The sequence below is a fragment of the Electrophorus electricus genome, chromosome 14 (genome assembly GCF_041902795.1).
Source record: "Electrophorus electricus isolate QZ-2024a chromosome 14, ASM4190279v1, whole genome shotgun sequence".
NCBI classification, from domain to species: domain Eukaryota; kingdom Metazoa; phylum Chordata; class Actinopteri; order Gymnotiformes; family Gymnotidae; genus Electrophorus; species Electrophorus electricus.
In genome coordinates, this window is record NC_137510.1 from 21,238,433 (window position 1) to 21,254,300 (window position 15,868).

The 15,868-nt window shown below is 44.2% G+C and overlaps 1 protein-coding gene across 8 annotated transcripts in view; it reads right to left on the reverse strand.

Moving 5' to 3' along the window:
* Positions 1–404: 404 nt before the first annotated feature.
* The window catches only part of npr1b (natriuretic peptide receptor 1b), a 51,021-nt gene continuing 35,557 nt past the window's right edge, over positions 405–15,868 (reverse strand). For all 8 annotated transcript variants that reach the window (XM_081696288.1, XM_081696287.1, XM_081696284.1 and 5 more), the window contains 10 exons: positions 15,699–15,770; positions 15,365–15,524; positions 14,713–14,868; positions 9,097–9,265; positions 8,623–8,769; positions 8,295–8,418; positions 6,673–6,741; positions 6,215–6,389; positions 5,893–5,991; positions 405–2,216 (listed from right to left, as the gene is read on the reverse strand). In XM_081696288.1, coding sequence (XP_081552414.1) covers positions 2,038–2,216; positions 5,893–5,991; positions 6,215–6,389; positions 6,673–6,741; positions 8,295–8,418; positions 8,623–8,769; positions 9,097–9,265; positions 14,713–14,868; positions 15,365–15,524; positions 15,699–15,770 — 1,350 coding nt within the window. In that variant the 3' untranslated portion in view covers positions 405–2,037. The remainder of the gene's footprint in view (positions 2,217–5,892; positions 5,992–6,214; positions 6,390–6,672; positions 6,742–8,294; positions 8,419–8,622; positions 8,770–9,096; positions 9,266–14,712; positions 14,869–15,364; positions 15,525–15,698; positions 15,771–15,868) is intronic.

Here is a 15,868-nt window from a genome sequence, read left to right on the forward strand (position 1 = left end):
CGAGAATTGTATAATGTATTCCAGCTTTAATGCATTCTTACACACTGCAGGCATCAGGTGTCATAATATAACAGAAAGAAAAGCAATAGCTAAAATGCAAATTTCCTTCGTTTTGTGTGATGTCATTACTCAGGGCTCAGTGCTACTCTAATAAAAGGTTAAGGGAACAACTGCAAGATGTAAGGAGAGTTAACACTACACAAGCTCATTAAGAGTGGCAGAAGTGTACTAAATGTTTTATTTTTGTAATACTGAATCTGAAATTTTATTTTAGTAAACCTTTGTGATGAAAGATTCTGCACTTAATTGGCAGTTATCTGGTAACTATTTAAGAATCCTACATTGTTAAAGGATTTTCATAAAAGAAATGACAATTTGCAAAAAAAACAAATGGGTTTCAAATATTCCAGGTAGAAATGTATTAAAACAGTCCATTAACACACTTTCCCAAGGCATAGTTACAATTCTGATATGCAGTGTACATTTCAAAGGAACATGGAAAACAATGAACATGGCAAAGGTCCAAGACAAATTGAATCATGCTGTTTAACAATGTCCATGTTTATGTTTTTTTCGTTAGTGATGACCTGACTTTTGAATGTACAAAATGATATATTCCAGTCTGCACCTCTCGTTCCTGTTTCGAATTGTGTCTGAAGCTAACAGAGCCGTGAATCTATCTGAAATATCTTTAGAGTTTAAAAGAAGGAGCTCTTAATGACTGCATAAACCAACACAGTCCTTAAGAATGTCTTTTAAAATACCAAGTAATTTCAGATAAAATCATAACTTCAGAGCATTTACTATTCAGTATATATCGCACCAGTGGTGAAGTGACTGGCATAATGAGGAATGCTTTTGATGTACTGACAAAAAAAAAAGAAAAAAGTACTAAAGTAGTATAAAAATAATACTTGAAATAATTATTAAAATAGTACTTGGTGGTGGGGGGGGGGGGGTCCTTTTTTCTTGATTTGTGGTGCATAGATGCATCATGCCAAACAAACAAAATTAACCTTTGCATTAGCCAAAGGCTTTTAGTGACATTAACTGTAGTTACCATATCCCACAGTGCATACTGAAAATTAGCTTGCTACACTTTCATAACTTGGTACTACAAGATCAATAGCAATTATTAAAACAAGTAAATGGGCTTATTTGTCGTGAACTAATGAAACCTCATTTTTACTGAAATCATTCTGGCTTGTTAGGGGAAAATCATTGGCAAGACACTGATTTATCATTTGGAGGGACATGACAATATAAAAGTATGAGGAAAGTTCATTTATGTGCCCAATATTCAATGGGTAAAAAAGCAAAAACTACTTTGGAAACATCCTCAGTACCCTGAAGTTATGACTACCATCACAGTGGCAACATGTTTTATGATATTTTTGTTTGGTCACGGATCAGATCATTTAAGGTCTTGGCTGATATCAGAAAGAAGTTTCAAGTCCACACTGTTCAAGCCTGTGTCAAGACTGAGTACAAATTTACCCAAGTGCATCACATGGCAGAGATCAGATTAAAAAATGGTCTCTGTAATCAGACTGCTCTGGTGTAATACAACTCTATATAGAAGATGCTGTAAATTAACATAATTTGTGATTTCACAAAGTTGAATTAGGTTCTTGTACAACTACTGAGGACAACTCTGGCATTACCTCTACATCCCAGTCATATCAGTTAACAGGCTCAGTTGGCTTTAGGCGTCACCTATCCTCTAAAACACCTCAGGAAAATGGGATTACATAAATATTATGGCATGAGTCTATGATTTTTAAAACAATGGGATTACATATTTAATGGGATTACATTTAAACCCAAACATGGCCTCCTCTTCTGTATGCATTTACAACAGCAAAAGTGACAGTGGCCAAGGAGGGGTGGCGTCACGGCATACAAAATGTTGTGACGTCCATCAACACAACAGCCAGAGTTCAGCTACAGCGATGCGGTGTGCTGGAATGCAACATGAAGCCCCGTGCAAAGGAGGACAGCGTTCCTGGCAGCTGTGCCGCTCCTCTTGTGGGTGCCCTAATGCTGGTTAGCATGAGGAGGGAGAACCGCCTCCCTGTCTGTGCTCTCTCCCAACAGCCAGTAGGTCCTCATCTTACCCTTGCCCTTCATCTCCACGTCTCCTCTCAGTTCCAGCTGAAAGCAGTTAAACTCCTGCAGCACGTCACGTGTGGCTGATGACACGTGGATCTTCAGGGCTGCCAGAAATAATAGAATTATAGTTACTGATGGCATCATTAATCAAAGATTTGACAGCGTAAGGATGGGAAGTCGGTTCATCCATTGTGAGAAGTTAAACGGTAACGGGATTAGCCTTTCCAAAGATGGAAGTTGCAGCTTAAACATGGCCTAGACTAAATTTCATTAATGAAGAGCAATCTACATTGGGGATACATTTCGGCCCTGGAGCGAGGTTAATTTGTCTGGAAAATTGGCCCTGCATTCTTACAAATCACAAATCACCCTGAACCTCAGGGTCTGATTGCATAATGTGATGTCACTGACCCAATCTATTCTAAGAGGTGTGTAATTAATATGATTCATAGTAGCATTGAGAGGATAGCGGCCTCACGTTACAGGAAGAGCAATACTAATCATCTCAGAAAATGCCTTCAAACTTGAATTTGCATCACTGATTATAATTATTCTGTATTTCTACATTTTTGTTAATCTCTCAGCACTTAGAGTGCAGTTAATTGCATTTGATTACAAATAATAAAATAAGCATACATTATAAAATGATAAAATTGGTTTTTAGTTATACAATGTCTGGTACTTTTATTAGAAGGGCTCTTCTAATAAAAAAGAAATAGCAAGCAGATAAGGTGGATCTGCTGCTCTCTAATAGGAAATATGAGCAAGAGACAGGCATAAGACAAGAAACCGGCAAGGACAAGTTTGTAGGCTGGAGTTGAACCAAGCACAAATAGCATTTCTGTTTTGGCATAGTGAAAGCCTGAACTCTTTTGATGACACAGTTATGAAGTACTATTTGTATTATACATTTTAGAAGTAGATAGAACGCAGTGACCCCATGCTATAAAGTGAGATTCAGAAACTTGCATTAGTAAATACAATTGCAAGAAAACACTTGGATTTCTACATGAATAGCTTCTATGCCATCATAAAAAATAGTTATTTTTAACAAAAACATACAACATTCTACATTTCTATATCTTTACTGAAAATATAATTTAAACAATCAAGGTCATCAATAAAAGAAAAATGACCTCTTTAGAAGGCATTTCAATCAATTCAGGTGTTGATTATCTGCTCTTCACAACAGAATAAACAATCTGTGCTATAATGGCCCCATTAAAAGAGATTTTGCAGGTCATGAGGCACCATCGTCAGAAAGACGACATGAAGTTTGTGGTCTATGGGACACAATATGAACATTTTGTTGAATACACTGCTTTATAGACAGAGTTGTCCTATCGGAAGGGACGGCCTATCAGGTGACATGGAGAGGATCCACATCCAAACCGTGCAGACTCTCCACTGGTGTTCCACAAGGCTCAGTATTGGGCCCCCTTCTCTTCTCTTTGTATACTCGTTCTCTTGGTGATGTAATATCTTCTCATGGTTTCTTCTACCACTGCTATGCCGATGACACTCAATTATTTATTTCTTTTCCACCTTCCAACATGCAGGTCTCCAGAAGTATCTCAGCATGCTTGACTGACATCGCATCATGGATGACAGCCCACCACTTGAAGCTCAACCCCAGTAAAACCGAGCTTCTGTACATTCCAGGTACTCCCAATGCTTACCATGACCTCACAGTTTCCTTCAAGAACTCCCCAGTATCACCATCCGAAGCAGCCCGTAGCCCGGGCATAACCTCCATAATTTGTCCAGAATGCAGCAGCACGACTGGCCTTCAATCTTCCAAAGTTCTCACGTTACTCCGCTGCTGCGCTCCCTTCGTTGGCTTTCAGTAGCTGCACGCATCAGATTTAAAACCTTGATGCTTGCCTACAAAACCAAAAATGGACCAGCCCCTTCATACATGAGGTCAATGGTCAAAGCCTGATCCATACCTTAAGTACGACTCCGCTTGAAACACTGTGCTTCAGGACTCATGGAACACAAGCATCGAGACTATTTTCTGTCCTGGTTCCAAGATGGTGGAATGATCTCCCGTTGCAGACATATCTATTTGTGGAATATTGAAATGACAACTGACCCTACTCTTATATTGACTGACTAAATTTGTACTTATTGTAGGGTATTGTTTATTACACTGATGTTGTATAACAAACTCTAGCACTTATTGTTTATTACACTCATCATTGTTTAAGATATGCCTTATGTATTTTGTACTTCTAGGCATCAGCAGTGATCCATGTATTTGTATGGTGTTCTAGAACGTTGGTATTTTGGACTCTAATCTGCTGTACTGGCTCAGATGTATTCTATGAGTAAATGACCAAGCACTTTTGTAAGTTGCTCTGGATAAGAGCGTCTGCTAAATGCCATAAATGTAAGTTGTCAGTTCACAAGACACATCCTTTACCTTCACATAAATAGCACATTCAAAAATCGTACATCGTGTGGCTGCAACATGTGGCTTAAAAATGAGTTGGTGACAAAAATTAGAACGAAATGAGGAATATTAGTGAATGTGACATGATATTTGGCACTAGGCAGATGACCTGGCTCACAGTAGATGTTCCAGTGCACCCCAAAGGTGTTCAGGGGGGTTGAGCTAAGGGCTCTGTTTAAGCCACTGGAGTTCCTCCACATTAAACCTTGCGTTGTGCTGGTAGAAGTAAGGGCCTTCCTCAAACTGTTTCCATAAAATCAGAAGCATTTGACTGTTTAAGATATCTACATATGTTTTGCATTAACATTACCCTTCATTGGAACTAAGGCAACTAGGCCAATCCCAGAGAAACAGCCCCAGAGCACTATCCCATCTCCAAACATTACTGTTGGCACTAAGTGTTCTTCGGGTATCTGCCAAACCCAGATTCATCCCTCAGACTGCCAGATAGTGAAGTGAGATTCATAACTCCATAAAACACATTTGCACTACTCCTGAGTCTATTGGCGGTGCGCTTTTTACCACGCCATCTTACACTCGGCATTGCACACAGCAGTCTCGGGCTTGCATGCAGCTGATCAGCCATGAAAATCCATTTCATGAAGTACATCTCATCTGATGTGCAGTTCTAGTGCTGTGGCTTCCAGAAGCAGTTTGGAACACTGTGGTGAATGACGCATCAGAGGATAGGCAATTTTACCAACTGCACACCTCAGCACTCAGTGGTCCCACTCTGTCAGGTTGCCTGGCCTATCACTGTGTGGCCGAGCTGTGGTTTCTCCTAGACATCTCCATTTTAGGATATTAGCACTTGCGTATCTAGCAGGGCAGCAATTTTAGGAAACTTGCTTGTGACAAACATGGCATTCTATGACAGCATAGCATCTAAATTCACTGAGCTCTTCAGTACAACTCATTGTATTGCTAATATCTGGCAATGAGCGTGTTTTTATTCATTTCTTACATTTGTATGACTCAAACAACTGAACTCAATAATTAGCAGAGGTGTCCAAAAATCTTTAGTCCACATACTTTTGTACCTCCCAACTGCAATATTCAACAGTAGCTACAGAATGCATGTGACTGAAGTTATTGACAATAAAGGAATCAGCACTAAGTACTACATTTAAGGGATTGCATACTTTTTGCATCAGCAACCTTCACCGCTTAGACCCTTTGTGAAATTGTGGTCAGTAAAACAGGTTTATTAAATAATATGTCTATTTATCATTATGACCTAAATGATGAAAAGATTAATGTCTGTTGCCATTAATTCAGAAATCCAAGTAATTCCAAAAGATTCACAAACATTCTTTGCAACATACGTTCACCGTTGGACTCCATGCGTGATGATGTGTTCACTGTATCTCCAAATAAGCAATACCGTGGCATCTTTAGCCCTACCACACCAGCACATACAGGGCCTGAAACACACACACACACACAAAGACTATTCATACAGATTTTGGAAAGATATGCACTGGGGTTAAGGAAATGAAACATGTTTGTGTCTTGGTGTTAATGAAGAGCTCTAGCTCGCTCTGCTAAAAGCCAACGTGACTGCTAGTAGAGGATACAGAATTTCAGGAAGCCCTCACATCTACACCCTACACACTTGGCATAACCAGCAGGCAGTTCTGTACTTACCAGTGTGGATACCGATGCGCAGTTTGAGCTGCTGGTCGGGTCGGTGGCGGATCTTAAAGGTCCGGACAGCCTCCAGCAGAGCCAGGGACATGCGAGCGATCTCGCGTGCGTGCAGCTTCCCGTTAGGCACTGGCAAACCAGACACAACCATGTACGCATCGCCAATTGTTTCCACCTATAGGATAAATACAGGGACCGGCAGAGCTGTAGGTGGAGTCAAGAATCAGGTCACACTCATCCATTTAGACATTAGTACTACCTATATGATGTCCAATGGCCTACAGTCCACAGTACAAAACTGTATCTTCACTGCTATACTCCACACATGTTGAATAGCAGTGCAGATACAGTGTTATACATAGTGTTACATAGAGTGCAGATATAATTCTGGCATGCACAGAGTTAGAAACAGATCCCAAAATTCCATTTGGCAAACCTTAGACTGCATTTAGAGATACCTTGTAAACATCAAAGTTGTCTATAATGGCATCAAAACAAGTGTAGAGGTCATTGAGGAGGGCCACAACCTTTAGGAGAGACAAACAACAAACTGTAGGCGAGACATACAGTATACAGGAAAGACAAACAATATTCAGCTCACAGCTGAAGTAGTGGATTAAAAAGCAAACGTGCACTGCACATTCAGAGCAAACTGAGAAAACACTCTCAGAGCAGCCACCATTTACTACTCTTATTCTAGTTTACTCTAGTCACAGTTAGAACCAAGAAAACAACACGAAATGGACAGTTTGGACAAAAAAATAAATACAATTAATTTACACAATTTTTTAGTCCGTCCACCAAAATATGTTTGGTTAAAAACTTTCACACCGGCGCTATGAGATGAATTTATATAGCAAATACTGTAACTCAGTAACTACACTGGAATAGTTTTTTTTTCCATAAAAACATTTCCATAAACCTGCTTCAAACTGCATCGGGCTCTTATGTAATTTAAGGCAGACTTGGTGTCATTTAGGACACAGCATGACTTACTGTAATGTACAAAAATAGAAAAAACAAAACAAAACATACTGTTAAACACTGTAAGGGGTCTGCCATCTTGGGAAGATCTACCCTTAATGCATAATTAGGCATCATTTTGAAGAAGACACCAAGAAGCAGGGTTGTGTGAATTCACAACAGAGATGCATTATGCTACTGGTAACCAAAGTGACTTCAACCATGGTAGGAAATATTTAAAGGGCAGTTGTTCTTACTGAAATCGGGGGCATTTTAAAATAAAGTATGGTGCTTTGCAAATTACCTACATTAAAGCAAAAATAAGGGGTGAAAACGCTAGTTGAGAAAGAAATTAGCTGAGAAAAATTTGTTTGCTAGCCATCGTACTGTACCAGTAGCATTAAGGCTGACCAACATAATTTGGGGTGAGTGACAAACTATAAATTTCCTTCTTTTTTTTTTGCATAACCATCTCTTTAAAACAATAACAAGAAATCATATTTTGGTAATAATAAATCTAGAAAACAATATTTTCAACTCATGTTTCATATCTGATCCAGTTTTCTCCTTTGTAATGTTTGAAGGATTCAGCCCTTTCTCTCGAAGGAAGCTGCCCAGATGTTTGTGCAGTCTCTTGCAATCTCAAAGCTAGTCTACTGCAACTCGCTACTTGCTGGTCTTCCTGTAATAACCATCGGACCTCTACAGCCAGTACAGAATGCAGCAGCTCGACTAGTCTTCAATCCTCCGAAGTTCACGTCACTCCGCCGCTCACACGTTACTCCGCTGCTGCACTCCCTTCGTTGGCTTCCAGTAGCTGCATTCATCAGATTTAAAACCTTGACGCTCATCTACAAAGCCAAAAATGGACTAGGCCCCCCATACATGATGGCAACGGTCAAAGCCCGATCCGTACCTCGAGTACTTCGAACCTCCATTACGGCTCGGCTCGAAACACCATGCTTTTGAGTCTCATGGAAGACAAGCATCAAGACCATTCTCTCTCCTGGCTCCCAGGTGGCGGAACAAACTTCTGCTGGCTGTCCTGACAGCAGACTCCCTTGCAATCGTAACGTGAATGTAAACGTTTGGAGTCCAGGTGATGCGGAGCGCGTACCTGCATGGGGGTGCTCTCTGCAGACAGCGCAGTAAAGCCCACGATGTCGCTGAAGTAGATGGTGACAGAGTCGAAGGCCTCGGCCTGCACTGTCTCCCCCCTCTTCAGCTGCTCTGCTACTGAGCTGCAGCAGAACACACAGGCATTACACACTAGGGGCCTTACACTCGATGCCGCTGAACACTTAAAGACAGGATCTCTCTCTGGTTGAGTGGGGTTATAACAGCTCAGGGACACAATAATGGATGGCAATGACTAACTGGGGGAGTATCTGGTAGAGCAGGGTTATACTGAGGCCATGTACGTGATGTGTGTGATGATGACTAACTGGGGGAGTATCTGGTAGAGCAGGGCCTCTGCTTTGCGCTTCTCCTCCAGGTAAGCCTGCGTCCTCTCCTCCACCAGCTCCTCCAGGTTGTTAGCATATTGTTCCATACGAGAAAGCAAGTTGTCCAGGATGTCCCTACTGTGTTCCCTGAAACGGCGAAGCCACAGGCAGAGACGAGGCTGAGAGAACAGCAGGAGCACAGGGAGGACGGGCTGCGTGGAGACGACTTGAGCGCACGTCGCTTCGAAGAAAGGCGACGAAAACAATGCTGCTTGCATTTGAAAGGAACTGGCTGAACGAAATACGCGAGCATCTCGAAACTGTTGCGGATGGATAACAGCACTATCTGCACCCGGAAAGAATGACGAGTGAGTGAGACACGGTGAATGAGAGAGGAAGAAGTGTTGGAACAAAAGATGATGTATGGAAGAAAGGCTGACGTGAAATAATAATGCCCGCGTGAGAGATACGGACCTGTTCTGCTTGCGCAGGAGGACTTTAACCTGGCTGAACTCGGGCCTCTCGACGGGCTCCTCGGCCCAGCAGCGCTGCATGAGGAGACCCAGCTCCTCGCTGTGCAGCTGGGGGTTAACGGCCGGCCGCACGTACGGCCACTCACCCAGGGCCACGCGGTCTGCTATCTCTGCAGAGAGAGCGAGAGAACGCAGTCAACCCCAAGACCAGCCAACGATGACAAGCCTTTCTCCATCCACAGGAAAGTGCGTGCCTTTGGGTACTACCTGTATGGGTGCCTTTGGGCACTACCTATATGGGTGCCTTTGGGTACTACCTGTATGGGTGCCTTTGGGTACTACCTTTATGGGTGCCTTTGGGTACTACCTGTATGGGTGCCTTTGGGTACTACCTGTATGGGTGCCTTTGGGTACTACCTGTATGGGTGCCTTTGGGCACTAGCTGTATGGGTGCCTTTGGGCACTACCTGTATGGGTGCCTTTGGGCACTACCTGTATGGGTGCCTTTGGGTACTACCTGTATGGGTGCCTTTGGGTACTACCTGTATGGGTGCCTTTGGGCACTACCTGTATGGGTGCCTTTGGGTACTACCTGTATGGGTGTCTTTGGGTACTACCTGTATGGGTGCCTTTGGGTACTACCTGTATGGGTGCCTTTGGGTACTACCTATATGGGTGCCTTTGGGTACTACCTGTATGGGTGTCTTTGGGTACTACCTGTATGGGTGCCTTTGGGTACTACCTGTATGGGTGCCTTTGGGTACTACCTATATGGGTGCCTTTGGGTACTACCTATATGGGTGCCTTTGGGCACTACCTGTATGGGTGCCTTTGGGTACTACCTGTATGGGTGCCTTTGGGTACTACCTATATGGTTGCTTTTGGGCACTACCTGTATGGGTGCCTTTGGGTACTACCTATATGGGTGCCTTTGGGCACTACCTGTATGGGTGTCTTTGGGTACTACCTGTATGGGTGCCTTTGGGTACTACCTGTATGGGTGCCTTTGGGTACTACCTATATGGGTGCCTTTGGGCACTACCTGTATGGGTGTCTTTGGGTACTACCTGTATGGGTGCCTTTGGGTACTACCTGTATGGGTGCCTTTGGGTACTACCTATATGGGTGCCTTTGGGCACTACCTGTATGGGTGTCTTTGGGTACTACCTGTATGGGTGTCTTTGGGCACTACCTGTATGGGTGTCTTTGGGCACTACCTGTATGGGTGTCTTTGGGCACTACCTGTATGGGTGCCTTTGGGTACTACCTATATGGGTGTCTTTGGGCACTACCTGTATGGGTGCCTTTGGGTACTACCTATATGGGTGCCTTTGGGTACTACCTGTATGGGTGCCTTTGGGTACTACCTGTATGGGTGCCTTTGGGTACTACCTGTATGGGTGCCTTTGGGTACTACCTGTATGGGTGCCTTTGGGCACTAGCTGTATGGGTGCCTTTGGGCACTACCTGTATGGGTGTCTTTGGGTACTACCTGTATGGGTGCCTTTGGGTACTACCTGTATGGGTGCCTTTGGGCACTACCTGTATGGGTGCCTTTGGGTACTACCTGTATGGGTGCCTTTGGGCACTACCTGTATGGGTGTCTTTGGGTACTACCTGTATGGGTGCCTTTGGATACTACCTGTATGGGTGCCTTTGGGTACTACCTATATGGGTGCCTTTGGGTACTACCTGTATGGGTGTCTTTGGGTACTACCTGTATGGGTGCCTTTGGGTACTACCTGTATGGGTGCCTTTGGGTACTACCTATATGGGTGCCTTTGGGTACTACCTATATGGGTGCCTTTGGGCACTACCTGTATGGGTGCCTTTGGGTACTACCTGTATGGGTGCCTTTGGGTACTACCTATATGGTTGCTTTTGGGCACTACCTGTATGGGTGCCTTTGGGTACTACCTATATGGGTGCCTTTGGGCACTACCTGTATGGGTGTCTTTGGGTACTACCTGTATGGGTGCCTTTGGGCACTACCTGTATGGGTGCCTTTGGGTACTACCTATATGGGTGCCTTTGGGCACTACCTGTATGGGTGTCTTTGGGTACTACCTGTATGGGTGCCTTTGGGCACTACCTGTATGGGTGCCTTTGGGTACTACCTATATGGGTGCCTTTGGGCACTACCTGTATGGGTGTCTTTGGGTACTACCTGTATGGGTGTCTTTGGGCACTACCTGTATGGGTGTCTTTGGGCACTACCTGTATGGGTGTCTTTGGGCACTACCTGTATGGGTGCCTTTGGGTACTACCTATATGGGTGTCTTTGGGCACTACCTGTATGGGTGCCTTTGGGTACTACCTATATGGGTGTCTTTGGGTACTACCTGTATGTGTGCCTTTGGGTACTACCTGTATGGGTGCCTTTGGGTACTACCTGTATGGGTGCCTTTGGGCACTACCTGTATGGGTGCCTTTGGGTACTACCTATATGGGTGTCTTTGGGTACTACCTGTATGGGTGCCTTTGGGTACTACCTGTATGGGTGCCTTTGGGTACTACCTGTATGGGTGTCTTTGGGCACTACCTGTATGGGTGCCTTTGGGTACTACCTATATGGGTGCCTTTGGGCACTACCTGTATGGGTGCCTTTGGGCTGCCATCGTGAAACATTAGGAAAATGCTCCAGGCACTCATGCTGCTGCATTCCTGTTTGGCTGATTTCTCCTCATCTTTGCTCAGTGACCTGTTTCATTTGAACGATCATTGTTCGTTTTTAATTTTAATTAACTTCCAGAGTGGATTGTGTGTGTGTGTGTGTGTGTGTGTGTGTGTGTATGTAACTCTATGAACATGTTTTTTGTTGATGAAGCATGTGCAGGCCCTTCTCTGCTCTCATTGTATTTGCACAGAATTTCTACTTTCCAATGATTCTTACTTTTCCTTTATAAGAAATGCAATAAAAGCTCTGCAGGTTCTATTCAGTCCATGTGCTGGCTGCTATTGAACATGCAGGTGTGAGCCTCACCTCACCAGTATGTTATGTAGACCATTATACTGTGTGTCTCACCATGTTGGGGCTCTTGCCCTTCATCTTGTTATTATGGTGAGTGTATGCTGCATGGGTCAGTTTTGTAGAGGAAAACGCTGTGAAACCTCCCTGTGAGTGCAGGACCAGCAGAGCTCTGACTCACTCGCTCGCTGACTGAGCGCTACCATAGACTGACCTTCAAACAACCTCATTATCTTTGTTCTCTAATATATATGAATATACAGCCCAGGTAACGAGTGTGTGTGTGTGTGTGTGTGTGTGTGTGTGTGTGTGTGTGTGTGTGTGTGTGTGTGTGTGTGTGTGTGTCAGTGTCTCAACTGTCTGGTGTGTGATAAATGTTCAAGGCTGTGGTGTCCTTCATTGCCCGATATGATCAGTAAAGTGCACAGAATGGCAATGCTGGCTGGGGCTAATGGTTCTGGGGCCAGAAATAGCCCCTGAACTCCACCAGGCACCTGAACTCCACACAGCTCAGTCTCAGCTCTGCCTCCCCAGTGACCTCCATGCACCACCTGCTGCTTTCTCTGCTTTGCATTGCCATTTGTTTGCAACCTATCTAGGTAGTATGCAAAGCTTTCACATGTGATTTTTATTCGCCAGCAAATGACTTTCTTTAAATGAATGAACTTCTAGTTAAAATGAACTTCTAGTTAAAGCTACATCTTCAGGCAACACTACTACGTCAACATTCAGTTTAAAAGAGCCCACTGGATGTTGCATCCTTGAGGGGAGAAAGGAAACTGTCTAGCCTGCTTTCCTCACAGCTTTAGGACAAACACCACATTTGGATTCTCGTCAATATTTTCAGGTCATCGAAACCCCCACGAATCCACTACACAGAAGTAGGGGCTACTGTAAAATGTAACTCTGACTTGTGTTCTATTCCTACACCTTTAAAAAAAAAAAGGCCAGATTAAGAATGAATATGTTCTCTAGAAAATGAACAGCATAGTTCAGGAATACAGTCAGATTTAACAATTTTGCATGAAGTATAAGAAAATAGTTTATGGGGTAGCATCCCCCCAACAATGATCACCCTCAGTCTGCTAACCTCTTTGATTGCCTGGTAGTGTTTTCCTGTGTCAGTGTTCATACTGATTGGACAAACCCATTCCACGTGGGCTAGTCCACACAATATCTGTCAATTGTGTCACATTAAAATCACTACAGTGTTGCAGCGATGTCAAGCCTTGCACTCCACATCACCCTGAGTCAGCAAAGTGGAATGACACTTTCCCTCCAGGAGGGTGGGACTATATTGCAAACAAAAGAGAAGTTGCATTTTTGAGTGATAGTCATTCAAAACCACACACCTTGCATCTGGCATCTATTATGCCAGAATTCATAAACTAATCTGATCAAACTACACTTGGTTTCCAAGCAACGGCCACACACAATTACATTTCTGTCTAATTACCACCACTTTCTGCACTGCATATAAAGTCTTTCAGGTTGAAAATATGATATTGCTGTATACAGGATAGCTAAAATCAATATAGTACACCTATTACATATTGCCACAGATTTATAAAGAAGCAAGTTTAACTTTTTCCGATTTTTGCACTGTGGGATCTATAATGCACAGCTACTGTGACGCAGTAGGGGGCGTAAATGACCCAGGTCTGAATCCTTCCTCCTTCTCTAGATGACCCAGAGAGCGTGTTCCTTTTCAGAGATGACCATTAACAACATAGCATTTAATGAACCAAAAAACTGAGGGCAAACTCTTGGTGTTTGCTTGTCTATGATGGCAAGTATTTAGTTCATTATAATGTTCCCATGACAACAGAAGATGCAAAATTGTAGGAGACAAAAATGCAGTTTGTTTTTGCTTTTGGTCACTTAAGTTCAAGTTAGGCTACATTTTAGGTGCTGTTTCAGTTACACAAATTAATTGAACCACCCCACAAAGACAGTAACAAAAACCACTGCGTGTGAGGAGGTGTGAGTGCAGGTGCAACCCACTTGTATGCACAGGCACCGTAGTGTTGCGGATGCACTAATGGAACAGACTTTTTCTGCTCTCCATCCACAGTAATTGGCAGAGACAGGAGAGGCGTAAGATCTAAGGAACTCGGTGAAGATGGAGCCACATGTCAGTGGGTCACAGCTGTGCTCTGAAGCATGAGCTCACGTCTCGGCACTGTTTCAGCTCCTCTTAACCCAGATCGACACCAATCCCACACAAACTGCACTGAAATGTGATCCCCGAGAAGGTGAACCCGTCACTCTAGATTCATTATGGCTGCCAAGAAACTGAGCTATTTCAACACTGTATGTCTAGGTGAAATCCAGCCAAGCAATAATATGCAAGTTTTCTGAATATACATTGCTCTTATTAAGCCTTATTTGGATATAGATTTTATATATTCAAGAGTTTCCCCATCTTAAACACACCTGGTGACTTTGGGGGGGGGGGGGGGTAGTTGGAGTAGTTGTGCTTAAGGAAGGAATCACCTAACAGTGCTAGACTCTAAGTCCTAAGGGAACGGAGGAACCCCTTAGATTCCTGTTAACATACAGCATTAAATCCGAGATTTAGGGTTAGGCTGCAGCTTGGGTTTAAGGTCAGTCTGTAGGACTGCAGCATATCCAGCACTTCTGTCTGACCTTTAGGGCTGAGCGAATCCCCTTCCATGTAGAACACTCCTCTGCGCAGCGCCACCTCCTGGAGGATGATGCCGAAGCTGTAGACGTCTCCTTTCTGCGTGCCACCGGCTGGTGGGCTGCCCATCCGCAGCAGCTCCGGGGCCATCCACAGCTTCCCTGCACAAAGCCAGAGACCCCTCAGTTAAGCCGGCCCTGGGCTTCCCAATGCAGCCACGCCCGTCCTGTCAGAATTAGCCGCGTCTGGCTCTGCTGCTGCAAGCCCAGCACGCGAATACAGGCAGACCTTTGCAATACCGGCATTAACCAATTACAGCGGACAAAGTCAGTAACGTAAACGTGCATATCTGTCACTGTGATTAAATGGCCAGGCCTACGGTTCGGCAGGCAGTGCGGCAGGACGGCGGGACCTCATCTCCCCCACGTCTCCCTGCTCCCCTTCCACAGCTAAGTGGTAATTCGTGGGCACCGCAAACAATGCGGCAGGTAGCATTTGGGAATGTGGAAACCCATGTTATCAGATACACTCCTATCCACCCCGTCGCCACGGCGCTGAATGACGGCTCACTGCTCCTCCCTCCTTCCCGCCTTCTTTCCCTGATGCTTTCACTGCCTCTTCTCTATCGGCAGGAGAGAGAAGGGCGCAGCCACCCACGGGCGTAATAGGCGTGACCGTCCTCGGGCTCCGACTCGGATCTGAAGCTGGACAGCCCGTAGTCCGTGATCTTCAACACGAAGCGATTGTCCACCACACAGTTGGAGGACTTCAGGTTGCCATGGGACACAATGACGCTGTTGTGGAGGAAGGCCATACCCTATGAGGCAAAAAACCTGGTAAGAAGATAAATACTACATGGCTCTACAGAAGGGCGAGTCGAAGAGAGTACTCAAGGTGACAACAGTTCCAATATGAAATGAGGGCTCCTTCAGCAACTGGAGAAGGGGACATAAGAGCAAGTGTGTGCAGCCAAAGGAAAACGCACACATACCTTCACAATGTCATTGATTAAAGAATATTTGAACATCCAATCCAATGTGATGCTCTCATTCTCTAGAATATCCTAAACACACAAAGATACAGACAAAAACACTCAATTAGGGACACATTGCCTCACTTTCAAAACACATTTTATCATCATCACCATCATCATCACATGTG